General features: G+C 45.9%; 1 protein-coding gene across 1 annotated transcript; it reads left to right on the forward strand.

The window, feature by feature from the left end:
* Window positions 1-504: 504 nt before the first annotated feature.
* LOC146356556 (vomeronasal type-2 receptor 26-like) lies at window positions 505-10486 on the forward strand. Its single transcript, XM_084830183.1, has 4 exons — window positions 505-768; window positions 7583-7810; window positions 8931-9057; window positions 9576-10486. Exons 1-4 carry the CDS (start codon window positions 505-507, stop codon window positions 10484-10486), a joined length of 1530 nt encoding a protein of 509 aa, XP_084686309.1.
* The last annotated feature ends 16734 nt before the right edge of the window (window positions 10487-27220 follow it).

Raw genomic sequence — 27220 nt, forward strand, 5'->3', positions numbered from 1 at the left:
CCCCACTACCGGGGGATTGTTAAACTGCTCCTGCATTTCACATGGACATGGGTCGGTCTCTTTGCTACAGATACTGACAATGGAGAAAAGTTCATGAACACCTTGACGCCTGTGCTAATCAGGAGTGGTGTTTGTGTCGCCTTCTGACAAACCATCTTACGACACCCTGCCTTTACAGGTGACTTGTTGGAAGAGCAGCTACGCAAGTCTTCACCTTCCATCCGCAGAGTCCATACATTTGTTTACTATGGGACACCTCAGTCCTCCATAGATGTAGTAGTTCTGCATGGCATAGTAGACAGACTCTTGAAACCAATTTCAGGGAAAATTTGGGTCTCAATAGCTTTGCCATACAGCAGTCTGACCATGGCTTTTGAGAGCCATGTTATTCAACAGCACATGCATGGTTATTTATCATTCTTTATCCAGACAAAGAAAGGAACCAAACGTCAGAATATGCCAGTTTCGTATCTTCTTGATCAGCCTTTTTTAACTGCTGCTGGGATGGATCCAGGTCCAACAGAAGGATTTAGCTTTGTATATTCAAAGCATGCATTATCTGTGAAAGGCCGAAACCGATGCACAGAGAACCTAGAAGGTTTGCCTCAGCATCTTCTTGACGTGAGCCTGTCCCAAGACACCTACAGCATTTACAGCACTGTCCAAGCCATAGCACATGCCTTAAATGCTGCCTACTCCTCCAGATCCAAGCGGACGGTGGCGGTGGGGGGAGGCCGACTGGAAGGCGAAAGCATTCAGCCATGGCAGGTATTCCTTCTTTCCTCGAATGTAAAGGACATTTACATATTCCTGAGGAAAGTTGACTCCAGCTGCAACTTCTTTGCATCTGCAGCTGCCCATTTTCTAACCTCCGCCAATATAGGAAGTCCCACATTTCTAGAGAGTTCCTTGGGCACTGCAACGTTCACTGACTTTGTCTACCAACTGGCCACCTAGCCCAGTGCATAAATTTGGTCCTGTTTAACTTCAGAACCTACATCAAATGGGTTCTAACACCCCAGTGGGGAACCAAGCTAATTTACATGGGCAAACGTCACCACAGACAAAATTGTAAATTGTAATCTATGTGTTTTAGAACATTACAAAATGAAAAGAAAGGGGTGGCATGGTGGTTATATGAGCATTAGAAACATTCTCTGTTGTTGTTGTTGTTCAGTCGTTAAGTCATGTCCGACTCTTCGTGACCCCATGGACCATAGCACGCCAGGCCTTCCTGTCCTCCGCTCCCTCCCGGAGTGTGCTCAAGTTCATATTCATTGCATCCGTGATGCTATCTAGCCATCTCATCCTCTGCCGTCCCCTTCTCCTTTTGCCTTCAGTCTTTCCCAGCATCAGTGTCTTTTCCAGGGAGTTTTCTCTTCGCATTAGGTGGCAAAAATATTTGAGCTTCAGCTGCAGGATCTGTCCTTCCAATGAGCACTCAGGGTTGATTTCGTTTAGGATTGATTGATTTGACCTCCTTGCAGTCCAGGGGACTTGTAAGAGTCTTCTCCAGCACCACAGTTCGAAAGCATCAATTCTTCAGAGCTCAGCCTTCTTTACAGTCCAGCTCTCACAGCCATACGTTACTACTGGAAAAACCATAGCTTTGATTATACAAACCTTTGTAGGCAAGGTGATGTCTCTGCTTACTATGCTGTCTAGGTTTGCCATAGCTTTCCTCCCAAGGAGCAAGCATCTTTTAGATGCTTAACAAGATCAGCCTCGGATGGCCTTCTCTCTGTCCCATCAGCCAGGACAGCTAGACTGGTGGGGACGAGGGAGAGGGCCTTTTAAGTGGTGGCCCCCACTCTGTGGAACTCCCTCCCTAGGGAAATCCGTCATGCCCCCTCTTTAATGAGCTTCCGTTGTGCATTAAAAACGTGGTTGTTCAGGCAGGGATTTGGGATGGGTTAGGGTATTTTAGAAAATGTTTTTATTGTAGGATTTTATTGTTTTAAACTGTTTTATTGGATGTTGTACATCGCCCAGAGTGGCTGGGTGACCAGCCAGATGGGCGATTAATAAATTTAATAATAAATATAAATACATTTTAATTTCATGGCTACAGTCATCATCTGCGGTGATCTTGGAGCCCAAGAAAATAAAATCTGTCACTGCTTGCAATTCTTCCCCTTCTATATGCCAGGAAGTGATGGGGCCAGATGCCATGATCTTAGCTTTTTTAATGTTGTGTTTCAGACCAGCTTTTGCACTCTCCACTTCCACCCTCAACAAGAGGCTCTTTAGATCCTCTTCGCTTTATGCCATTAGGGTGATATCATCTGCATATCTGAGGTTGTTGATAATTCTCCCGGCAATCTTAATTCTGACCTGTGATTCATCCAACCCAGCGTTTCTCATGATGTACTCTGCATATAAATTAAATAAGCAGGTCGACAATATACAGCCTTGTAGTACTCCTTTCCCAATTTTGAACCAATCGGTTGTTCCATGTCCGGTTCTTACTGTTGCTTCTTGACCCTCGTACAGGTTTCTCAGGAGACAGGTAAGGTGGTCTGGTACTCCCATCTCTTTAAGGATTTGCCACAGTTTGTTGTGATCCACACAATCAAAGGCTTTAGCATAGTCAATGAAGCAGAAATAGACGTTTTTCTGGAATTCTCTTGCTTTCTCCACGATGCAGCGAATGTTGGCGATTTGATCTCTAGTTCCTCTGCCTCTTCGACACCCAGCTTGTACTTCCAGTAGTTCTCAGTTCACATACTGCTCAAGCCTAGCTTGTAGGATTTTGAGTACAACCTTGCTGGCATGTGAAATGAGTGCAAAAGTATGGTAGTTGGCACACTCTTTGGCATTGCTCTTCTTTGGAATTGGAATGTAAACTGACCTTTTCCAGTCTTGTGGCCACTGTTGAGTGTTCCAAACATGTTGGCATACTGAGTGCAGCACTTTAACAGCATCATCTTTTAGGATTTTAAATAGCTCAGCTGGAATACTGTCATCTCTGCAAGCTTTGTTGTTACTAATGCTTCCTAAGGCCCACTTGACCTCACTCTCTAGGATGTGCGGCTCAAGTTCAGTCACCGCACAATCTAGGGATGGGGGAGAATTTCTCCCCGAAACTTTGGGGGGCCGTGTGCCAACGCATTCGGTCCTCTGAAGGTTGTTCGGGGAAAAATTCTCCCCCCCGCCCCCCCCGGATGGGACTTATCTTTCACGAATGTCGCTCCTGGCGGCGGTTTGGCAGGTCTTCGTCAGGGGCGGGGGCAGCAGCTGCCGCCGCCATTACAAGAAAAGTAAAAAAAAAGAAACGCCCCTGTGATAGGCTATGCAACGATTTATGTAGCCTATCATGGCTAGATTTGCACGGGTGACTTTGCAGATCTAGCTGTGATAGGCTACGTAAATCGTTACGTAGCCTATCACGGGGCTTTTTTTTTTTTTTTTTTACTTTTCTTTTGAACTTCGCGGCCAGGGAGATGGGGCGCTGCTCCCTGGCCTGAATTTCAGCCGGGCAAGGCGGGAAGCCTCCCCCCCGGCCTGAATTTCGGGGGGAGAAGCGAAGCGCCTCCCCCCCACTGCGAAGCAAGCTGCGAGACCAGGTAAGTGGCTTTCGTACATCCCTAGCACAATCATGGCTATCAAAGACATTCAGATCTTTCCTGTATAGTTCTTCTGTGTATTCTTGCCACCTCTTCTTAATCTCATCTGCTTTTGTTAGGTCCCTGCCTTCTTGGTCCTTTATCATGCCTGTCTTTGCACAAAATTTTCCCTTGAGATCCCCGATTTTCTTGAAGAGATCTCTAGTCTTTCCCATTCTATTGTTTTCCTCGATTTCTTTGCATTGTTCATTTAAGAAGGCCTTCTTGTCTCTCCTTGCTATTCTCTGGAACTCTGCATTCAGTTGGGTATATCTTCCCCTTTCTCCCTTGCTTTTTGCTTCCCTTCTTTCCTCAGCTACTTGTCAAGCCTCATCAGACAGCCACTTGGCTTTCTTGCATTTCTTTTTCTTTGGGATGGATTGAGTTGCCATAGTTCCTCAGGCACTCTGTCTATCAGTTCTAATCCCTGAAATCTATTCCTCACCTCCACTGTATATTCATAAGGGATATGATTTAGGTCAGACCTGAATGGTTTAGTGGTTTTCCCTACGTTCTTCAATTTAAGCCAAAATTTTGTGATAAGAAGCTCATGATCTGAGCCACAGTCTTGTTTTGTTTTGTTGTTTTGACTGACTGTATAGAGATTCTCCATCTTTGGCTGCAAAGGACATAATCAATCTGATTTCGATATTGACCATCTGGTGATGTCCGTGTGTAGAGCTGCCTGTTGTGCTGTTGGAAAAGAGTGTTTGCTATGATCAGCCTGTTCTCTTAGCAAAACTCTATTAGCCTTTGTCCTGCTTCATTTTGTACACCAAGGCCATGCTTGCCTGTTATCCCAGTGATTTCTTGACTTCCTACTTTAGCATTCCAATCCGCTATGATGAAAAGGACATATTTTTTTGGCGTTAGTTCTAGAAGGTGTTGTAGGTCTTCATAGAACTGATCAACCTCAGCTTCTTTGGCCTCAGTGGCTGGGGCATAGACTTGAATTACTGTGATGTGGAATGGTTTGCCTTGGATTCGTACTGAGATCATTCTATCATTTTTGAGATTGTACCCCAGTACTGCTTTTCCCACCCTTTTGTTGACTATGAGTGCTACTCTTTTTCTTCTAAGCGATTCTTGCCCACAGTAGTAGATATAATGGTCACCTGAATTAAATTCGCCCTTGCCTGTCCATTTTAGTTCTCTGATTCCCAAGATGTCGATGTTCAATCTTGCCATCTCATGTTTGACCACCTCCAGCTTACCTTGATTCATTGATCTGACATTCCAGGTTCCTAAACAATATTGTTCTTTACAGCATCGGACTTGCTTTTCACCACCAGACACATCCACAGCTGAGTGTCCTTTCGGCTTTGGCCCAGCCGCTTCACTCTTTCTGGCACTACTTGGAAATACCCTCTGCTCTTCCCTAGTAGTATATTGGACACCTTCCGACCTGAGGGGCTCATCTTCTGGCATCATCTCTTTTAGCCTTGTGATACGTTCCATGGGGTTTTCTTGGCAAGAATACTGGAGTGGGTTGCCATTTCCTTCTCCAGTGGACCACATTTTGTCAGAACTCTCCACCATGACCTGTCCATCATGGGTGGCCCTGCAGGGCATATATTATGGCTTCACTGAGTTATGCAAGCCCCTTCACCACAAAAAGGTAGTGATCCATGAAGGGGAACTTTCTCTGTACTTACAGGGAAAGAGAATGTAACAAAAACATGAAATTAATTAAAAGAATTGCAATTGCCAAAGCTGCTCTTATGAATTTAGCTTAGAAGATAACTGCTTGAGCTTCCAATATGGGTATGACTCCTCCTCCCTACCTTCTCCTGTTTAGTAATTGTGGTTTAAAGCTAAACTAAACCAAAATGAAACCAAACTAAAGCATAATCGTTAACTCTCCCTTTCCCTCCTCCTGTACATTACTTGAATATCAGTAATGAATATATCACGAATGGATATAAAAACTATGCTAAAGCATTACTAAGTTCCTCTTGGCATGAGAAGAATAAAGGCAGAAGTTAGAATGAAAGGGAAAACTCAAGACTTGGGAAATAACTCTAAGTCTCAACCTCAGAAATACTCCTGAGCTGACTTTTGGCTCCTTCTGCTTGGTTCCACCTCCATACTGGCTGAGGCAAGGTCTCCTAAGGTTCTTCAGCTATGTGATCATGACTTTTGGAGCGAGGATGTGGTGGAAGCAGTGGTGAGATGAGATAACATTTACATATTTCTGAGGCAAGGTGGACTCCCATAATCCTCACTTGTATATTCTGGGGATCTGCTAGTGCCCATTTTCTAGTCCCATTGTTATAGGAAGCTTCCAGTTTCAAGAGAGTTCCTTGGGCAAGATTCACTGGCTCCATCTCCCAACTTCTTCCTTCCGACTGGGCTGCTCCCCCAGAGGCTATGTGGTTCTGCTGACATCCAGATCCTTCCACCTATTTTCCTCTTCTTCTGGAAGCTTATGGGTATGGTCTTCCCATATAAGTCCTGGGTAACGGGGTGTCCACACAAAAAAGGATGTTAGCAATATATATAAGCTGGTCCTGACTACGGACATATGGAGTGTGTGAAATCCATTCTGTCTGAATTCCATGGATTATCAGGCACTTTTTGTTCCATCATCCTCCCATCAAGGGAGTCAGATTTTTTTTGGTTTCCAAATTTGTGCAAATTTGCATTTGCACTAATATACATTTGCACAAATTCGCAAATTCAAAAATGCTCAAATTCCTCCAAATGCACATTTTCATACTTTAGCCTATGGGGAAATTTCCATTTGGGGGCAGATGCTTTTATTTTGCATATTTTTCTACAACAAAATTTGTACAAAATCTGGGAAAGTGAGAAAACCGGTCCGCCAGTCCACAGAATCTTCCCTACAAGGGAAAACCCAGACTGCCGCAGAATCTGCGGGTCGGATCCATGAAAATCCAAACTCACTCGGTTCCATTGTGGATTTCTTCGACATCCCTGCTCCTGACTCACCTATATGGGTTGCCAATTTCTACCCAAGCTAAGGTATATTTCTTGTCCCACGTGCTTCGACAATGAACTTTGCTCTAATGATGATGGATTTTTGAATCCTTCCTTGCACAGGTCGACTCAAGGCTGCTTCTGCAGTGTGCAGTGACACATAAATTTAAGGGCTGAATGTGGTGAGTGCGGGTGAGTCTTCTTTACCTGCAGCTTTGTGCAGCCTTGTCTCCTTTACCTGCACAATTGCAGATTCTGCTGCGAATTTTCTGGCCATCTGGCCCCGTTCACAGTGTAGGTGTTTGGCAGATTGGGCTGGCCTGACACCATGAATTGCCCGATATGAAAAGTCAGTATGGTTCCTTCCCAACGCAGGTGTACACACCAAAAATAGAATGTGCCACTGTGCATTTCTGGCCCTTTAACTGTTCCAAGAAGCTGCTGTCTGAAAATACTCCCGCCCCCTTTGCTTAACAGTAAAACCAGAATAAAACCTAGCATCAATGCAGATAGTTAAAGTACAGATGGAAAACACCAGAGCTCAAAGACTAGGCAGTTAAAATGCTAAAATACTGGAAGAATAAAAAGATCTTTAGCTGGAGCCAGAAGGAGTACCAAGTAGGTGCCAGTCAAACCTCTCTAGGGAGCTCATTCCACAGCCAGGGGGCCACAGCAGCAAAGACCCTCTTCCTGATTAAAGCAGAATAAAGTGTAAAGACCTCACTTCCTTTGGCAGGGGCTCACAGAGAAGGACCACTGAGGATGCCCTTAGGGTCTGTGCAGGCATAGATGGGAGGAGGAGATCCTTGAGATAACCTGGCCCCAAGCCACTAAGGGTGTTTTAAAATTCTGATGTTTTGAACTTCATCTCCCAGAACCTCTGCCAGGGGGATAATGGTCAGGAATGCTGGCAATTGAAATCCAGAATATGTGGAGATCTACGTTTTGTCCACCCTGGTCTTAAAGGCATGTTCATCAGCCATGAGTCCTAGGATACAGTCCAGTTCTACATTCTGGTGTCCCCTCTGCCATTCTAGCTTCACCATTTCCTGGGAAACTTCCAGTTTTACAATACCTCCATGGACCGAGTGTATTTGGATGAGAGCGGAGACCTGGCAGCTGACTTTGACATTGTGAACTACGTGATGTTTCCCAATAACTCCGTTCATACAAGGACCGTTGGGACACTAGAGAGACAGGGGACCTCAGACGTGATGATCACCATTGACCAGGATGCCATTGTGTGGCCCAGCTGGTTCAATGAAGTGGGTAAAAACAAGTTTCAGTTCATTCCCTTCACCTTCTGTTGCATTCTAATCATTTGTTGCATTTTATTATCTATTTAATAAACAAAGAACCTGTCGTTTACAGGAAAATAGCTAAGGATATAGAGTTTAAGAAGCCATCGCTCAGTGTGATGGAGCCCCTACTTTGCATGCGGAAGGCCCCAGGTTCTATCCCCGGCTTCTCCAGGTGGGGCAAGGAAGGAATCCTGCCTGACGCCCTCGAGAGACCCTGCTGGACAGTGTCAACAGTATAGGGCTACATGGACCAACAGTCTGACATTGTATAAGGCAGCTTCTTATGTTCCTATGTTCTTAGTAGGGATGGGGGATAATTCCGCCATGGACCCCAACGTGGCCGGATTCCAAGAATCCGGGCCCATTGGGGCCCATGGCGGAATAGAGCACTCCCCTCTGCCTCCCCCCAGAATCTGTTCAGGTCGGCTCCCTCCATGCATTGATCCTGCGGAGCAGGCCACCTGCTTCGCATCGCTGGCGATATGGCCGGCAGCTTTTGCCATGCCGTAATGCTGTGCTAAGTCTCTGGATGCAAATGACAAAGTGGGCGCTAGTTGTGGCCATAAAGCTGTAAGATTAGCCTAAATGCAGCCATTTTCAGCTACACTTAGCTTAATCTATCAGCTTTATGGCCGCAAATGGCGTCCACTAGGCCATTTGCACCCCTGTTTTTTCACGCGATAGGCTACGCAAAGATTTGCGTTGTTCTACATGGGCTGGTTCTTCTACATCTCTGTTCTGCACTATATTAGACTTCGGCTGTATCCATGCCAGATTCAGCCCCGATCTGCTCCCTTCTCAGGACTGGAGATAGCATAGGACGTCGACTTCTGCCAAGTCACAAGATTGATCCATCTAGCTCAGCATGGTTGACAGTGACTGGCAGTGGCCTTTTAGAGTTTGAGGAAGGGATCGTTCTCATTAGAACATCAAGAAGCCATCCTGGATCAGCCGAGGGTCCACCTAGTAGCCACTGATGAATTTGTCAAAGCCCCTTTTCAAGTCAACCATACTGGATGATATCACTGGGCTTTGTGGAAACTAAGGAAGCTGTTCTCTTTTGGTACTCTGTCTTCATGGGTAGACGGTGCCTCGTTCCAGATGCAGCAGAAGCTGCTGGCCTGGCTATGTCAAGGTGATCCAGGAAGGAGAGCCACGGTGCTGCTACGACTGCACTCCCTGCATGGAAGGGACCATTTCCACCGAGGAAGGCAAGTGACTCCAGCAGAAAGGGCAGTCCAGACAGAACAGGGCAAATAATTATACGCTGGGTCAAAACATCTGAAATTCAAGTATAAGTGAGATCTGAGTTGGAGGTGACCAACATAAAAAGAGATCTTGGGGTTGTGGTGGATAGCTCAATGAAATGTCAACCCAGTGTGTGTGTGGCTGCTGTAAAGAAGGCAAACTCTATGTTAGGCATAATTCAAAAAAGAACTGAGAATAAAATCTATGGTGTAAGCACACTTGGAATACTGTGTACAGTTTTGGTCACCACACCTAACCAGGATATTGTAGAGCTGCAGAAAGTGCAGAAAAGGGCAACTAAAATGATCCAGGGGCTGGAGCATCTCTCCTATGAAGGAAAGGTACGACATCTGGGACTGTTTAGCTTGGGGGAAAAGGAGGGGAAGAGGAGACATGAGAGAGGTGTACAAAATGATGCATGGTGTGGAGAATGTGGATAGGGAGATGCCAATGATTCTGAAGCTTCTTGTCTTCTTTTCAGATGCAGACTATTGCACTGTGTGCCCAGAAGATCAGCATCCAAACAAGGAGCGAGAACAATGCATCCCCAAGGATATAAGCTTCCTGTCCTATGAAGAACCTTTGGGAATCATCCTGGCATCTTGTGCACTATTCTTGTCTTTCACCACAGGCTTTGTGTTAGGAATCTTCATTAAATTCCTAAACACCCCAATAGTCAAAGCCAACAACCGGGACTTGTCCTACATTCTCCTCGTCTCCCTCCTGCTGTCCTTCTTGTCCTCATTCCTATTCATTGGCCAGCCAAGGGAAGTGACTTGCCTTCTCCGACAAATGGCCTTCAGCATCATCTTCTCACTTGCTGTCTCTACACTGTTGGCCAAAACCATCACTGTGGTGCTGGCCTTCCTGGCCACAAAGCCAGGGAACACAGTGAGGAAATGGTTGGGGAAGAGGATGTCCAACTCCATTGTATTGTCCTGTTCCAGTGTCCAAATGCTCATCTGCACCATCTGGATGGGCATCTTTCCTCCATTCCCAGACTCTGACATGCACTCCCAGCCTGCACAGATCATTCTGCAATGCAATGAAGGGTCTGTCACCATGTTCTATAGTGCCCTTGGCTACATGGGCTTCCTGGCTGCCATCTGCTTCACGGTGGCTTTCCTAGCCAGGAAGTTGCCTGGGGCCTTCAATGAAGCCAAGCTGATCACCTTCAGCATGCTGGTCTTCTGCACTGTTTGGGTGTCCTTTGTGCCCACCTACCTGAGCACCAAGGGCAAATACATGGTAGCCGTGCAGGTCTTCTCTATCTTAGCCTCCAGTGCTGGTTTGCTGGGCTGGGTCTTTCTTCCCAAGTGCTACATTATTGTCCTGAGGCCTGATCTGAATGCAAAGGAGCAGCTCATGATAAAATCAGAAGGTGGCATCTGATTCAATCTACATTTGTTTCAGTTTTGGAATCTGCGTCCCATGCATACCAGCCACTAGCCTGGAGATGAAACCACGGTTGCCCTATAATGAGTAGTCTCCCCCCCCTTCACAGATGTCACAAACGCCAGTAGTCACAACCAATGGAGATGAACCCTGGTGACCCTGGAATGGCCACAGGCTCTTGTGATGTCATGCTTTGTCTGTCCTATTTTACCTCCAGAATCAGAGGCCTCTGTATTCCAGTTCCTTTAGAGCCACGTTGTTTATTCTTTGGTCCTGAATTGTGTGCTGGGTTCCCCCCTTCGTCTCACCATGCCAGCATGTCTTTCTTGGTCAGGCAGTGGGCATCATCCCACTGGAAGCAAGCACTAACTACACTAGTACCACTTAATTCACCTTAGTGATTCTGCCAGATTGGATACTGACCAGGTGCTTAACAAGGAACACTGAATGTTCTTAGTTATCCATTTGAGCTACTCCTAAATTGGAAGACTGCAAGGATGCCACTTAACAAGACATTACTGGCACTATATCCTCTGTCGGAAACCTTCTTCCTCTTGTTTCATGTAAAAAAGAAACCCAGTGGGACTAAGTGTCCTGTGTAACTGAAAAGCTGACAGCATACTGCTTGGACAACACTAGCTGAGGGCAATGAAGGCGTTCTTTTACTGGTCCTGTGTTTTCTGCTTACACTGCTCTCACTTATACTCTTCTTTTCACTCTCACGAGCAGAAGGTCTGTGGGTGACTCCCCACAGAGACAGAGAGGAGTTATTGTGTGTGGCAGCGCCCAGCTAGTCCCTTTGCAGCAGGACAGGGAGGTGGGGAAACAAGTTCAGACGTAGACTTGGATGGGTTGAGTAATTGGCCACCCCTTAATTGCTCCAGCTTGGAATAGAGTTGGCGGGGACATAGGGCATAGATCCGTGACTTGGACTACCTGCCTGCAGTCCGATCCCATCAACCTGGCGCATCTGTCAGGTGCCTCATTGTGGGAGCCAGGGGTCAGGAGCCCACCCCACAGCTCAGACCATTGAAGTGGTCTTCTGCCTCCCTGGTGCATGGCCTGGATTGCAGCCCCATGGTTTGCTTGGTCTTAATATCACACCCTCCCACAGTCCTTTAAGGGGGACCCCCTCTGGAGGTGAAAACGGGGCTTCCAATCCCATTCCCCTTCCCAGTGGATCCAGCCCAATGCCTTCCATGCCTCCAAAGTTGTGACTTAGAACTGAACGTTTTAATCCATGGCAAGAAATGAGTTACCCTGGAGTGGGTGGGCAGGGAAGTCAGCAATGGTCATGCTGAAGCTACGTGGGAGGCCTGGTCTTAAAAGCTTCCAGCGGAGTTGAGGGAGGGAAGGTTTCCCTCCAGTCTCCCAGCAAAGCCCTCTTCCCGCCAACCCCATTTCATTTTCATCTACCCGCCACACTGAGGTTGAACGGAGGGAAATGCTTTGGGTGTGGGCTTGTGAGCCGGCATTTCCCCACAGTTGGAGTTACAGACGTTAGCAAGTTTCTGCAGATCAAGCTGCCAACAGGAGCAGTTTGCCTCATTCACTCAGAATGGATGGGATCTTCATGTAATATCGCTAGCAAGGATTAGTACACCTTCCCCCAACCTGGTGCCTCCCAGAGGTGCTGGATTGCAGTTCCATCATTCCCAGCCAGAAAGGCCAAGGTCCATGGGATCTATAGATCAACCCATCTGAATGGCAGAAGGCTGTTGAATGCCATATTAGACTCTCTTTTTCATCTTTCTCAGGCCTCCTTCCGAGAGTGCAACGGGCAGCACTTCTCCTTGATCTCAGGCAGGAAAGAATATTTCCTGGTTCCTGAGATCTTTCTTGAGCTGAAATCTAGCCTGGGGACTTTTGCATGCAGATCAGGTGGTCCAGCATTCATGCCCCCTTCCACCTCTACATGTCCCCTTCTTCAACCAATCAGCTTCATGAGCTGACCACACGTTCTAGTATCATGAGAGAGGGAGAAAAATGCCTGTGTATCCACTTTCTCCACACCATGCATAACTGTGTACATATCTAGCATGTCTCCCCTTACTCGCTTCTTTTCTAAGTGAAACAGACCTGGATGTTTTCACCTTTCCTCATAGGGGAGTTGCTCCAGCCCCTTGATCATTTTAGTTGTTGCTTTCTGCTCTTTTCAACCCCAAGATCCTGCTAACTCAGAAGCCATCTGCTTATACTTGAAGTTGGGACTCTTTGCCCCGATGTGCATCACTTCACACTGGCTAACGCTGAATCATAGATGGCTGTCCAGCCTCATCTTGAACGCCTCCAGTGTGGGAGAGCCCACCACCTCCCTAGGTCATTGGGTCCATGGTCGCATTGCTCTAACAATCAGGAGGTTTTTTCCTGATGTTCAGCCAGAATCTGGCTTCCTGTCACTTGAGCCCATGATTCTGTGTCCTGCACTCTGGCATGATCAAGAAGAGATGCTGTCCTTCCTCTCTGTCACAATCTTTCAGGAACTTGAAGTGGTGAAGATAGGCACTATCCTATCTCCCCTCAGTCTTCATCAAGGCTAAACATGCCCACTTCTTTCAGTCTCTCTTCATCGGGCTTTGTTTCCAGTCCCCTGATCATCTTTGTTGCCCTCCTCTGAACCCTCTCCAGTTTGTCTGCATCCTTCTTAAGGTCTGGTGCCCAGAATTGGACACGGTACTCCAGTCCAGATGAGGCCTCACCAGTGCTGAGTAGAGGGGAACTAGTACTTTCCAGGATTTGGAAGCTATGTTTTTACTAATGCAGCCCCAAATAGCATTGGCCTTTTTTGCAGCCACATCACATTGTTGACTCATATTCAGCTTGTGATCGACAACAATTCCAAGATCCTTCTCACTTGTACTGTTGTTAGCCATGTATCCCCCATCTTGTCACTGTGCATTAGCTTTTTTTGTCCTCGGTGCAGAACTTGGCATTTAGTATACAGTTTATTGCTTTTTAGCCAATCAGGCCATCCGCATACAAAACAAATAGAATTCTCACATCAACCCAAAAGGGAGACCAAAGTACAAATTATTAATAAAATAACTAACAAGAGCAAGTTAAAAACATTTTAAAATCCTAAAACAATATCTGCCAGAATATTATTACCATGTTTATGGATTTAGTTTTTTTATAACAGTCAATGACTTTCGCCTCTCCTGGGCTTGACTGACAAACTTAGCAGTCCTATATGATGTATAATGATCTGTTCCAGCTAATAATAATTGAGTTATACTTGCACCAGAAGTATCCTCAAGTACAGCTAATAGGGGCTCAAGATATTGCTTCCTCAAATCGATATACAATGGGCATTCTGCTAAAAAGTGTACCATGTCCTCTACCTTGGGGCAACCAGCTGGGCAATCTGCACTCATGCCATGATGGATCCTATAACGTGCCTTCACCTCCATCAATTGGAGTGAGTTCAGTCTACACCTAGTCATGAGCCATCTCAATTCATGTGAGGTGATGGAAATCAAATATGGGGGAGCCTTCCCTGGAGAGGTCATGATGCTTTTATAGATCTTGTTAGAGCGACTTTCAGCAGCAACAGCCATTGTTGTTTGAATATCAACATCCTGTAACCTCTTTGAAATCTCATCCCTAGCTCTATCATGGCCCCTCGCAAGCAAATATGATTGTGAAAAGCCCAACTCAGAGATAGATGTGATTATCTTGTCTGCCCATGAGCCCCTTCCCATAGCTTCATATGCTAATAAGACCAAGGGGGAGGCCAGTTGGAACACTATCTTTAACCAGAAGAAAGTGGCAGCTTTTTGGACAAGCATTCCCACTGAGTGACAAGCTGTTTCTAGTCGGACAATGGCCTTAGAAGTGGATCTGGGAACCCCAAGTACTCTGGATAGAAATTTATGCTGCACTGACTCCAATGAAGCAATGTTAGCATGGGTCCAGGCAGGTGCCCCATATAATATTTGGGGAAGTAATTTGCCCTTGTATAGCTCTATTAAAGGGGCCACCGTCTTACCACCTGGTCCAGCAGCAAAACGAAGAATGGCATTACTAGTTACATTAGTTGTCAGGGCTATTGCATTCAAGTGCTCCGACCACGATCCTGAACTTTGAAATGTCACTCCTAGGTATTTATATTTGTTGACCTGATCAAGCAGGTGGTTATCCAGCTGCCATTGGTATTTTTTCCTCCTTTTGCCAAAGACTAAGATTTTAGTTTTTTCATAGTTGACCTGAAGGGCTTCTCTCACACAATATGAGCTTAGGGCTCTTAAAAGCCTACGCATCCCCACCTGGGTGTATGACAGGAGAACAGCGTCATCTGCATATAATAACACTGAAATATTCCTGTCTTTTAAAAGAGGTGGGAAGAAGTCTGGATTAGATAAGTAGGGAACCATATCATTAAGATATAGATTGAATAAAAGAGGTGCAAGCAAACATCCCTGGCGCACTCCTTTGTTAACAATAATGGGGCCTGAAAGATCACCTGAAGACTCTCTCACACGCAAGATAGAATTCTCATACAGCCCCTGTATTCTCCTGAGCAATTTATAATCCACATTTAGAAGTGTAAGCTTCTGCCAAAGGCGAGGTCTAGATATAGAATCAAAGGCTGCTCGAAGGTCTACAAATGCAGCAAAAAGTGAGTGATAAGGGGGAGATGTATATTTCCCAGCCAAATATTTTAGTAGAAAACAATGGTCTACTGTAGATCTGCCATATCGGAAGCCTGCTTGTTCTTCAACAAGGAGATTCTCCCTGAGCACCCAATTTTCCAGCTTATCTAACAGATGTCTTGCATACAGCTTACTTATAACATCCAGTAGACTTATAGGGTGATAATTCTTAGGGTCTGACCGATTGCCCTTTTTATAAATAGGCACTACAATAGCTACTGCCCAATCTTGGGGAAATTTCCCAGTTCTATCAATAAGTGTAAATAAGGTTGCTAACATTGGGATCCACCAATGAGGATAATCGATCAAGAAATCTGGTGAAATGCCACTCCTTCTGGGGGCCTTTCTGTGCTTCAGCTTCTGTATCAGCATAGCTATTTCCTCACAGGTGACTGGGGGCCAACTAGATGATTCTGGGTCTTCCTCCTGCAATGGGGGAAGACAGGCCATCTCATCATAAAAGAGGGAATGGAAGTGTCGTTCCCATTCATGTGTTGTAATAACAGAGTCAATGGATGGAGTCCCAGAGTATCTTAAGTCTGAAGTAAGGTGCCAAAATCTAGGTCTATCATTTCTTTCGAGTGCTGATGCTAGTTCCACCCATTGCAACCTAGCATGCTCTTGCTTTTTTTCTTTAATTGTATTTTTATATAATTTACGCAGTGCCAAATAGGACTGTGGTAAAGGGATTATACCTCTGTCTCTTAGGAGTTTATGTTGTCTTTTAATTTCCTGCTTAAGTTTCCTACAGTCCATGTCAAACCATGGATTACCCACTTTTGGCCTCTGGTTCTTTGACTGGCCTTTCCAAAATAAGAGAGGTTCGACTGCTGCTATAATCTGGGCATAACATTCTAGTACTACTTCCGTCTCTTTGGAAGAGGACAGGGTATTCAGCAAGAGTTGTACATTCTCAGAATGCCATAAGCGTTCCAAAGCATTTAAATTCACATTTGCCCATTTACAATGGTATGTTGCAACCCTCGTGCTTGGGACTGGGAGCCTATTTTCTTGATTTGCTTGGGCATTTTTAAAACATTCTAACTGGACAATCAGTGGTTGGTGATCACTACATGGATATGAATCTACTCTAAAGAGCGTAATCAGCCCAAACACAGCTGGAGGAACTGCAATATAATCAATTACACTAGCCCCAAGATGGTTGATAAAGGTAAATTCCCCTGTCAAATCCTCAGACAGAGAGCCATTCAGAATGAGAAGTCCAGATTGAAAGATCATTTGAATAAACTGCTTCCCTTCGGTGTTAATCGTGTGATCCTTTGACTATCTATCCTTTATCAGTGGGAAGTCATCCAGGGAAAAATAGGAGACTGGCTCTATTGCATTCCAGATTGGGCCAATCCGGGCATTAAAATCACCAACTAATATCAAATGAGCTCCAGATAGTTGGGTCTTCAGGCCAAGTATGTAATCTGTAAGGCTTTCCCAAACATTTTTGCTGTGATGAGTTGATTTCCAAGGAGGAATATATACATTTACCATGATATATGATGTTAAATTAATTTTGAAAAATATAGCCAAAGCCCAGGACTCCAAATTACTGATGAGATAGCTTTTGCCTTTCAATGAAGTTGATATACAAGAGGCTAATCCCCCCCCATGGGTGTCCCATGCCTCTGGGGATACTTGCAGGGACTTCATAGGTTTTGTAATTACTCAGAAGAATTTCCCCCGTGCACCATGTTTCCTGTAGGAATATGATATCAAAAGATCTAAGGTACCTTCTGAATGAACCATCTGCCCTTTTATTAGACCATCCAGAGATGTTCCAGGAGACACACTTAAGTGAACTCCCCAAAGCCTTATTTTGTCAGGAGGAACAATCTAATGTAATTTGATCTATTGAGGGGTCAAGCTGCACGGCACCATTTAAGCGGGAAGTGGAGTTCTGGATCATGTGTTTCCTTTGAGAATTATTTGCTATTGGGACTACTGTAGTGTTGATTTCAGCTACCACTGTTTTCTGTTTTTTTTGTGGTATCAACTGAAAGTTGTCAATATAAGAATTAATTGCAGTATTGGTTAAGAGAATTTCAGTGTCTAACAAAACATCATTTTTGAGTGGGGGAGTAGAGGGACATAAAGACCTAAAGTTTGTTCTCTGAAGGCCCTGATCAGTGGACTCTATAAACTTGGCATTTATCCCTATTAAATTTCATTCTGTTCTTTTCTGCCCGCTTACTTGATCAAACAATGAGATCAGAGTCGTCTGGCATGATGTCTTCTTGACAAATCCATGTTGGCTTCGAGTAATCACATTTTCCTTTTAGAAGGCCCATCCTTGTTTTCTGGAACTTGATTTTGGGAAATCTCCTATGTTTCTCATAAATCTCATATGCCCATGTGTTCCTGTGTTTTGCTTTTGGAGGAAGATTTGGGGAATGGAGGATTGCAGAGGCACAAGCTTATGCATACTTGGAACACAAACTGCTAAGGAAATGTCTCTTTTGTAAGTCATATGTTTTCCAAGGGCAGTATGTCCTTTATTGGTGTCTTTGGGGGACCATCAATTGTACAGCTTGTCATTTCACAGAGACAAGCTGATGAGGGTCATTTGAAAATAACACATTATGGACACGTCTGCTTTTCCTGATATTATTTTAACCAAATATCAGATGCCCTCTCACATAATAAGTTATGAGAACCCATGTCTTCGACAGGCATTGCATATGATGGTTGTTTCTTCAGTATATTGCTTCCTCCTATTCCCTGCCTGTTAAGATAGAGATGATTTCAGATGTTCCTTAATAACCACAATCAGTCCACTATGTAATTAAATATTCTACTATTAAACAGTCTGTATTTTACAAGAAGTAAACAGTCTTTGAGCAAGGATATCTTGCAACACAAGTGTGGTGTAGTGATTAGAGTGTTGGACTGGAACTCAGGAGATCCAGGTTCAAGTCTGCACAGGATGACTTTGGGCCAATCACTGACTCCAGGGTGTTTCTGCATTAAGCAACGCCCCCCCCAATCCACATCCTTTCCGGAGCTTCTGCTTTTAGTATCTTTGCAGGATTGGGAAGGGCTCCGTTACAGGACAGACACTCTTTGAACTGAGGGAGTGCCTTCCTCCCTCCCTGGCATGTGTGCAAAGGAGCGGGGTGGGGAGGTGGGGAAGGGGTTCTTGTTTCTGTAGCTTAACTTCTGCTGTGCTCTTCTCGCAGCCCCCAGGACACCTCTGACTTACTTCTGAGATGACACAAAATGTAAATTGTGCCATAGGTCTGCAACCCTTGGAACACTTAAATGGGACTAAGCCCCATTGAACTTAATGGGGTACACTGAATCAGCAGAGGACGTTGCTTCTGAACTTGGTGGGGTGGGGGATCAGATGTGTCTCCCTTTGTTGCAAGGAGGCATTTTGCCCTCTTCTCCCTCCAAATGAGAAATGTGCTCAAGAATTTACATGGTAGACACCTGGGAATCGAGGAAAGTCCTTCCTCGGAAGACTTGAGCGGACACAGGGGTTGCAATCAACAGGCAATTCTTGCCCTCACTCCTGTCAGTTCTGCTCCTGCACACCCCACCCCCATCCTCAATGCCTTTGTCATCCTGACTGCACACGCCCCCAGCAACTGAAAACAGACACCCACAGCAGGCAGATAGATTGGTTTCTCCAGCTATTGGAGAATTTCAAAGGGAGGTCATGCCGTTCCTTTCCTGTGGGCTGGAAAAAATACCACATTGATTGCAATTGGGGAAAACACGGGATAGGCTAGGCCGGGGGAAATTGTGGGAGATGCCATGGATGGTAACGGCATCACCTAAAGGGCCTACAAGCTTCCATGACAGAGCCATCTCAATAGCAGGATCAAAGCTCGCTGTGATGAACCCCCCAGCCTAACCAACCTCACAAGATTGCTGTGAGAACAAAATGGAGAGGAAGAGTGTCATGTAAGCCTCCTTAGGGTCCACCTTGCCAGAGGAAAAAAGGCAGGATAGAACTGTAATATGAACCATAACCATAACCGTAGCGACAAAAAGAAATAATAATAATAATAATAATAATAATAATAATAATAATCAGGAGAGCCATGCTGAATCAGACCTAGGGTCCATCTAGTGTGTCTAGAGAAGAAGAGAAGATCAGCACCATGGACAAATCCACCTGTCTTGATGTCAGACAGGGTGGTTTGCATGTAGCTCCAACAAGCAGCAGATTAAGACTGGGCCTTAAGTTGGAGTTGGGAAAGCATTAGGCAGGCTGGTCCTCCCTCTGCACTGATTGGGGCTTTGTCTCTTAAAGCGGCCTGGCCGATGCTAACAGCCTCAAGCTGCAACAATGTGGGAGCCACTGTGGTATGCTAGTGTCGTCATGGCCACAGTTCCCGGAGTCTGACAATGGTAATGCAGCCTCCTCTGGATTCAGGGGACTCTAACATGGAGTTATTTCTCAAGAACTGGGTCCTGGGGAGGTAGACGCCTTGTGACACCCTTCAGCGACCAAATCCTCTCCCTGACAGGTCAACTCTGCAACCTTTTCTTCTGAGAACAAGGGCTTCAAATCCTCTGAGGATTTGGGTTTGGGGTTCAGCTTAGAGTGCAGAGAGACTGTGGTATACAGCCCTCCCTCTGCCGAAACACTGCCCAGCAGAATGACAGGCAATGTGTTAAATATAAACAATTTTGAGTTGATGACCATTATCTCAGCATTGTCCTGAAAAGAAAACAAATCCGACGTCTTTCCTTTTCCTAACAGGTCAGTTATGCTTCTGTTAATCATGCTCTTGACAAAAAAACCAATTTCCCTCAGCTCTACCGGTCCATGCATATGTTTACTATGGGACACCTCAGTACAACGTAGATGTATTAGTTCTGCATGACAAAGTAAACAGACTCTTGAAACCAATTTCAGGGAAAATTTGGATCTCAGTAGCTTTGCCATACAACAGTCTGACCATGGCTTTTGAGACCCATTATATTCAACAGCACATGCATGGTTATTTATCACTGTTTATCCAGACAAAGAAAGCATCAAAACATCAGAATATGCCAGTTTGGTTTCTTTTCGATTAGGCTATTTTGACTGCTTCTGGGATGGATCCAGGTCCAACAAAAGGATTTAGCTTTGTATATTCAAAGCATGTGTTCTCTGTGAAAGGTCGGAACCGATGCACAGTGAAAGATAACCTAGAAGGTTTGCCTCAGCATCCTCTTGATGTGAGCCTGTCCCAAGACATCTACAGCATTTACAGCACTGTCCAAGCCATAGTACATGCCTTAAATGCTGCCTACTCCTCCAGATCCAAGCGGACAGTGGCGGTGGCTGGAAGCAGACTGGAAGGTGAAAGAGTTCAGCCATGGCAGGTATTACTTCGTTCCTCAAAGTTGATTGCATTGAAAATTCCACTCTGACAAACTTTTGGAAGCAGTGGAGAGATGAGGTGACATTTACATATTCCTGAGGAAAGTTGACTCCAGCTGCAACTTCTTTGCATCTGCTGCTGCCCATTTTCTAACCTCCGCCATTATAGCAAGTCTCAAGTTTCTAGAGAGTTCCTTGGGCACTGCAACATTCACTGACTTTGTCAACCAACTGGCCACCTAGCTAGGGATGTATGAAAGGGACTTACCTTGTCCCACAGCTTTTTTCGCGGTGGGGGGGAGGCGCTTCGCTTCTCCCCCCGAAGTTCATGCGAGGGGGGGGCGTCTTCCTGCCTCGCCCGGCCGAAATTCAGGCCGGGGGGGAGGCTTCCTGCCTCGCCCAGCCAAAATTCAGGCCAGGGAGGAGCGCCCCGTCTCCCCGGCCTCGAACTTCAAAAGAAAAGTAAAAAAAAAAAAAAAGCCCCGTGATAGGCTATGTAATGATTTACGTAGCCTATCACAGCTAGATCTGCAACATCAGTCGTGATAGGCTACGTTAATCGTCACGTAGCCTATCACGGGTGACTTAAAAAAAAAAAAAGTGCGAACGCAAATGGCGGCCCCCATAGGGAGCCGCCATTTGCGTTCCTTATTTGGTCCCTGTAGTCTACGTAAAGATTTACGTACTCTACGGCAAAAATAAGGGCAACGCTATTCTCCCTGAACGTTTGGAGGACCGAAGCAATTTCTCCCCGAACCTTCGGAGGACTGAATGCGTTGGCACTCGGCCCCCCAAAGTTTCGGGAAGAAATTCTCCCCCATCCCTACACCTAGCCCAGTGTGTAAATTCGGTCCTGTTTAACTTCACAATCTACACCAAATGGGTTCTAACACCCCAGTGGGAAACCAAGCTAATTTACATGGGCAAAAATCACTACAGATAAAATTGTAAATTGCAATCTATGTATTTTAGAAAATTGCAAAATGAAAAGAAAGGGGTGGCATGGTGGTTATATGAGCATTAGAAACTTTCTCTGTACTTACACGGAAAGAGAATGTAACAAAAACACGAAATTAATTACAAGAATTGCAATTGCCAAAGCTGGTCTTATGAATTTAGCTAAGAAGATAACTGCTTGAGCTTCTAATATGGGTATGATTCCTCCTCCCTACCTTCTCCTGTTTAGTAATTGTGGTTTAAAGCTAAACTAAACCAAAATGAAACCAAGCTAAAGCATAATCGTTAACTCCCCCTTTCCCTCCTCCTGCACATTACTTGGATATCAGTAATGGATATATCACGAATGGATATAAAAACTATGCAAAAGCATTACTAAGTTCCTCTTGGCATGAGAAGAATAAAGGCAGAAGTTAGAGTGAAAGGGAAACTCAAGACTTGGGAAATAACTCTAAGTCTCAACCTCAGAAATACTCCTGAGCTGACATTTGGCTCCCTCCACCCACTTCCCTCTTTTTTTGGAAGAGCTTCTACGGGGCTCCCATAGAAGTCCTTAGTTTTGCCAGTGCCCTACACTGTTGCTTGTGTTGCAGGGATATGCCATGATGGATCAGATCTGGAGCAGTGTTCAGGTTAGGTCAGGTTCCTCAAGTAAGCCTGATGGGAAGAGATCAGCACAATGCAAAATTGCAAGTGGTGCTGGAGGTGAGAACCAAACAGGGTTTCCTGTTTGCTGTTCCAACAAGGAGCAGATGAATCTGAGGTTCAAATAGGAGCTTGGCTGTGTTTAGTCTGTTTGGTTCTGCCTCCATACTGGCTGAGGCATGGTCTCCTAAGGTTTTTCAGCTATGTGAGCATTACTTTTGGAGCGAGGATGTGGTGGAAGCAGTGGTGAGATGACATAACATTTACATTTTTCTGAGGCAAGGTGGACTCCCATAATCCTCACTTGTATATTCTGGGGATAAGCTGGTGCCCATTTTCTAGTCCCATTGTTATAGGAAGCTTCCAGTTTCAAGAGAGTTCCTTGGGCAGTGCAAGATTCACTGGCTCCATCTCCCAACTTCTTCCTTCCGACTGGGCTGCTCCCACTGAGGCTATGTGGTTCTGCTGACATCTGAATCCTTCCACCCATTTTCCTCTTCTTCTGGAAGAGCTTATGGGTATGGTCTTCCCATATAAGTCCTGGGTAACAGGGTGTAAACACAAAAAAGGATGTCTGCGCTTTATATAAGCTGTTCCTGACTACGGACATACGGAGTGTGTGAAATCCATTCTGTCTGAGTTCCATGGACTATCAGACACTTTTTGTTCCATCATCCTCCCATCAACGGAGTCAGATTTTTTTTTGTTTCCGAATTTGTGCAAATTTGCATTTGCACAAATTTCCATTTGCGCAAATTCGCAAGTTCAAAAATGTGAGGTGGCCCTTACCTGTGGACCACTTGTTACAATTCTGCGTACATCTGCATAACAAGGGGCTGTCCGCTAGGACCATTATGGGAAGGCTTGCCTCTTTGGCCTTCTGGGCAAAAGTGAGAGGGGTGGAGGACTCCACCTCGGATTTCCGAGTTAGGAGGGCTGTTCAAGGCTGGGCTCAGATGTCTCCTGCCCCGCCAGATTCCAGGCATCCTTTGTCTCCAGTTATCCTTCTAGGGCTCCAGGGATTGTGGCCCTCCATTTGCTCTTCTCCATACGAAGCCATTCACGCTGCAGCTTTAACAGCCTTCTTTGGGGCCCTTAGGATTTCAGAACTGGTCTGGGCTTCCAAATCTGACACCACCAGGAGGGCCTTGAGGTACTCCGATATCCAGATCCATCCCAACCTGATTCACCTCCGTATTCGACGGTCGAAAACCAACCAGTCTGGCAAGGGAGCATTGGTGGCCCTTAGCCGGGCCCAGGCCGAGGAGGTATGCCCTGTCAGGGCCTTGCAGGCTTTCCTTGGGCACCGCGGGGCAAGTGAGGGTCCCCTATTTTGCCATGTTGACGGTTCACCACTGACAAAGTTCCAATTCTGGGCAGTCACTAAGTCAGCCTTGTCCACACTGGGTTTGGGGCATTATCGTTTTGGGACCCACTCTTTCCGCATTGGGGCGGCCTCTACGGCAGCTGCCGTAGGTTTTTCATTCAAGCAAGTGAGGGCTGTAGGGAGATGGTGCTCCAGGGCCTTCCGCTCTTACATTTGCAAGTTGCCAGATGCTTCATGATGCTTCTCTTCGCCTTCCCCAATGTTTTATTATTTAGATGCGATTCGACCTACGCCAGTACGGGTGCTCATTTATGGGCACAGTATGGTGTTCTGGGCTGCTCGCAGAGCTTCTACGTCGGCCTTCGGATACCGGCTGCAGTTTCCCCAACAGGTGGCGATACAATGGCTCGGCCGGCGGGGTATGCAATGGGACTGCCTTCTTCCCACCCTCTTTCATCGACTTTTGGTCAGTTTCCCTCCACAGGTCCTGGTGTTGCACCTGGGCTGCAAGCCTGGAAAGGGCTTGGTTGAGCAGGCGTCGGTCGATTTGCAGATGATCCGACATCGTTGGCCAGGGGTGACCATATTATGGTCCTCAATGCTCCTGAGAATCACGTGGAGGGTGCAAAGTAATGCTGCCATGGAACGTGCCCAGCGAAAAGTGAACAGAGAACTGGCACGTGGGTTGTCAGAACATGGCGACACCGGATGCATCACCCACCAGGGAATCCAGTGGACTAGGACGGAGCTTTACAGGCAGGACGGCGTCCACCTGTCAGACATTGTTTATTCAGTCACTCGCTTCTGACTCTTCATGACTTCATGGACCAGCCCACACCAGAGCTTCCTGTCGGCTGTCACCACCCCCAGCTCCCCCAAGGTCGAGTCCATCACCTCCGGAATATCATCCATCCATCTTGCCCTTGGTCGGCCCCACTTCCTTTTTCCTTCCACTTTCCCTATCATCAGCATCTTCTCCACGGTATCCTGTCTTCTCATGATGTGGACAAAGGACTTCAGTTTTGCCTTTAAGATCATTCCCTCAAGTGAGCAGTCTGGCTTTATTTCCTGGAGGATGGACTGGTTTAATCTTCTTGCAGTCCAAGGCACTCTCAGAATTTTCCTCCAGCACCACAGTTCAAGCGCATCTATCTTCCTTCGCTCAGCCTTCCTTATGGTCCAGCTCTCGCAGCCATAGGTTACTACGGGGAAGACGATTGCTTTAACTATGCACACCTTTGTTGTCAGTGTGATGTCTCTGCTCTTCACTATTTTATCAAGATTTGTCATTGCTCTCCTCCCAAGAAGTAAACGTCTTCTGATTTCCTGGCTGCAGTCAGCATCTGCAGTAATCTTTGTGCCTAGAAAGACAAAGTCTGTCACTGCCTCCATGTTTTCTCCCTCTATTTGCCAGTTATCAATCAAGATGGTTGCCATAATCTTGGTTTTTTTGAGGTTGAACTGTAACCCAGCTTTTGCACTTTCTTCTTTCACCTTCATCATGAGGTTCCTCAGCTCCTCCTCACTTTCAGCCATCAAAGTGGTATCATCTGCATATCGGAGATTGTTAATGTTTCTTCCAGCAATTTTAACGCCAGCCTTGGCTTCATCAAGCCCAGCACGTCGCATGATGTGTTCTGCGTACAGGTTGAATAGGTAGGGTGAGAGTATACAACCCTGCCGTACTCCTTTCCCAATCTTAAACCAGTCTTTTGTTCCGTGGTCTGTTCTTACTGTTGCTACTTGGTCATTATACAGATTCCTCAGGAGGCAGACAAGATGACTTGCTATCCCCATCCCACCAAGAACTTGCCACAATTTGTGATGATCCACACAGTCAAAGGCTTTAGAATAGTCAATAAAACAGAAATAGATGTTTTTCTGAAACTCCCTGGCTTTCTCCATTCTCCAGCGGATATTGGCAATTTGGTCTCCAGTTCCTCTGCCTTTTCTAAACCCAGCTGGTACATCTGGCAATTCTCGTTCCATGAATGGCTGGAGTCGACCTTGCAAGATCTTGAGCATTACCTTACTGGCATGTGAAATAAGTACCACCGTTTGAAAGTTTGAACATTCTTTGGTGCTTCCCTTTTTTGGTATGGGGATATAAGTTGATTTTTTCCAATCTGTAAGCCATTCTTGTGTTTTCCAAATTTGCTGGCATATGGCATGCATCACCTTGACAGCATCATCTTGCAAGATTTTAAACAGTTCAGCTGGGATACCGTCATCTCCTGCTGCCTTGTTATTAGCAATGCTTCTTAAAGCCCATTCAACCTCACTCTTCAGGATGTCTGGCTCTAGCTCACTGACCACACTGTCAAATCTATCCCCGATATTATTATCCTTCCTATAGATATCTTCCATATATTCTTGCCACCTTTTCTTGATCTCTTCTGCTTCTGTTAGGTCCTTGCCATCTTTGTTTTTCATCATACCCATTTTTGCCTGGAATTTACCTCCGATGTTTCTAATGTTCTGGAAGAGGTCTCTTGTCCTTCCTATTCTATTATCTTCTTCCACTTCCGCACATTGCTTGTTTAAAAATAATTCCTTATTTCTTCTGGCTAACCTCTGGAATTTTGCATTTAATGGGGCATATCTCCCCCTATCACTGTTGCCTTTTGCTTTCCTTCTTTCTTGGGCTGCTTCCAGTGTCTCAGCAGACAGCCATCTTGCCTTCTTGGTTTTCTTTTTCTTTGGGACGTTATTTGTTGCCGCCTCCTGAACAATGTTGCGAACTTCTGTCCATACCTGTCAGACATAGGGAATGACATATTTTTGTCCAATCTGCAAAGGGGCCTGTGGGAAGTTCTTCTGCGCAGGTGGGGGGAGTTTCACAAGCAATAGGCTTGTGACTCCTGTGGCGGCTAGGATGGGCAAAACATGAAAGAGAGTAGGGATGGTGTGCATGCAGAGGCACCTTATGGTGATAGGTGATGCCTGAGGCCCCCCAAATGGGTTGTGCGGCTCGGCGGGGGGATTAGGGTTGCCTGGGAGACCAACCCTACTCACTCACCCAGGTGTTGTGCAGCACCGGGTCAGGAGTGACACCGGAAGGTCTACCTCTCCCAGAAGGTGCAGTCCGGAGGGATGGCGAGATCACCGCCACCCCTCAGGCTGGGTGTGTTTTCGCCCAAGAAGTGCCAGCTAGCTGCTGACACAGTTAGATGCCCCTCCTTTGCAGGTATTTCAATAAATGTGGCCCAATTTTCAATCCAAGCTTGTTGTCTGTGTCTTCTTTGACCCATCTCTGCTCGCAATGGTGAGTTCTTGCAATAGAATCTGCTCTGGCTCTCGCATGATATAGAAATGAAATTAACTAACTAACTAACTAACTAACTATCTAACTAAATGTTTTGTTTAGCCCTGCACCTGGCATCACACAAGAGACTCCATGAACTTGGAACTGTGATGTAGCAATTATCAAATCATAGTGGCTGTTTCTTCCTTTTCAACTGTCCAGACCTCAAGGGATTCCCACAATAAGGGTTGCCTTGGAGAACCATAACACAAACATCAGAGTCGAGAGCACCCTGGAGTAACGTCTTTGAACAAAAATGAAAGGACCAGTGCTTATGAATACCTTGTGCGCCACTGAGAGTTTCTGCTGAGATGCAGGGCAGGCAGGGACTATGCAGCTGTGAGGTTCCGTAACATCCTCTCCTTGGGAAATCACTGGGGCCTTGCTCTTGCCAGACATTGTGGCTTCTTCGGATTCACTGCTAATGAAGCTGAAAGCAGCAGTCACAGCGGCAGTGACTAGAGCAGGCAGACCCAGAATTATGCTGCTGCCGCTGCTGCTGCTGCTCTGTGCAGCT

The sequence above is a fragment of the Heloderma suspectum genome, chromosome 2, assembly GCF_057233095.1.
Source record: "Heloderma suspectum isolate Gila_16-S chromosome 2, 16-S_ref, whole genome shotgun sequence".
Taxonomy (NCBI): domain Eukaryota; kingdom Metazoa; phylum Chordata; class Lepidosauria; order Squamata; family Helodermatidae; genus Heloderma; species Heloderma suspectum.

Bases quoted from the DNA above. Each gene is read 5' to 3' on its own strand.
- LOC146356556 (XM_084830183.1), top strand. From the start codon at position 505: ATGGATCCAGGTCCAACAGAAGGATTTAGCTTTGTATATTCAAAGCAT. The intron at 769-7,582 runs GTATTCCTTCTT...CTGCCATTCTAG, and splicing joins AAAGCATTCAGCCATGGCAG to CTTCACCATTTCCTGGGAAA. The intron at 9,058-9,575 runs GCAAGTGACTCC...TCTTCTTTTCAG, and splicing joins GACCATTTCCACCGAGGAAG to ATGCAGACTATTGCACTGTG.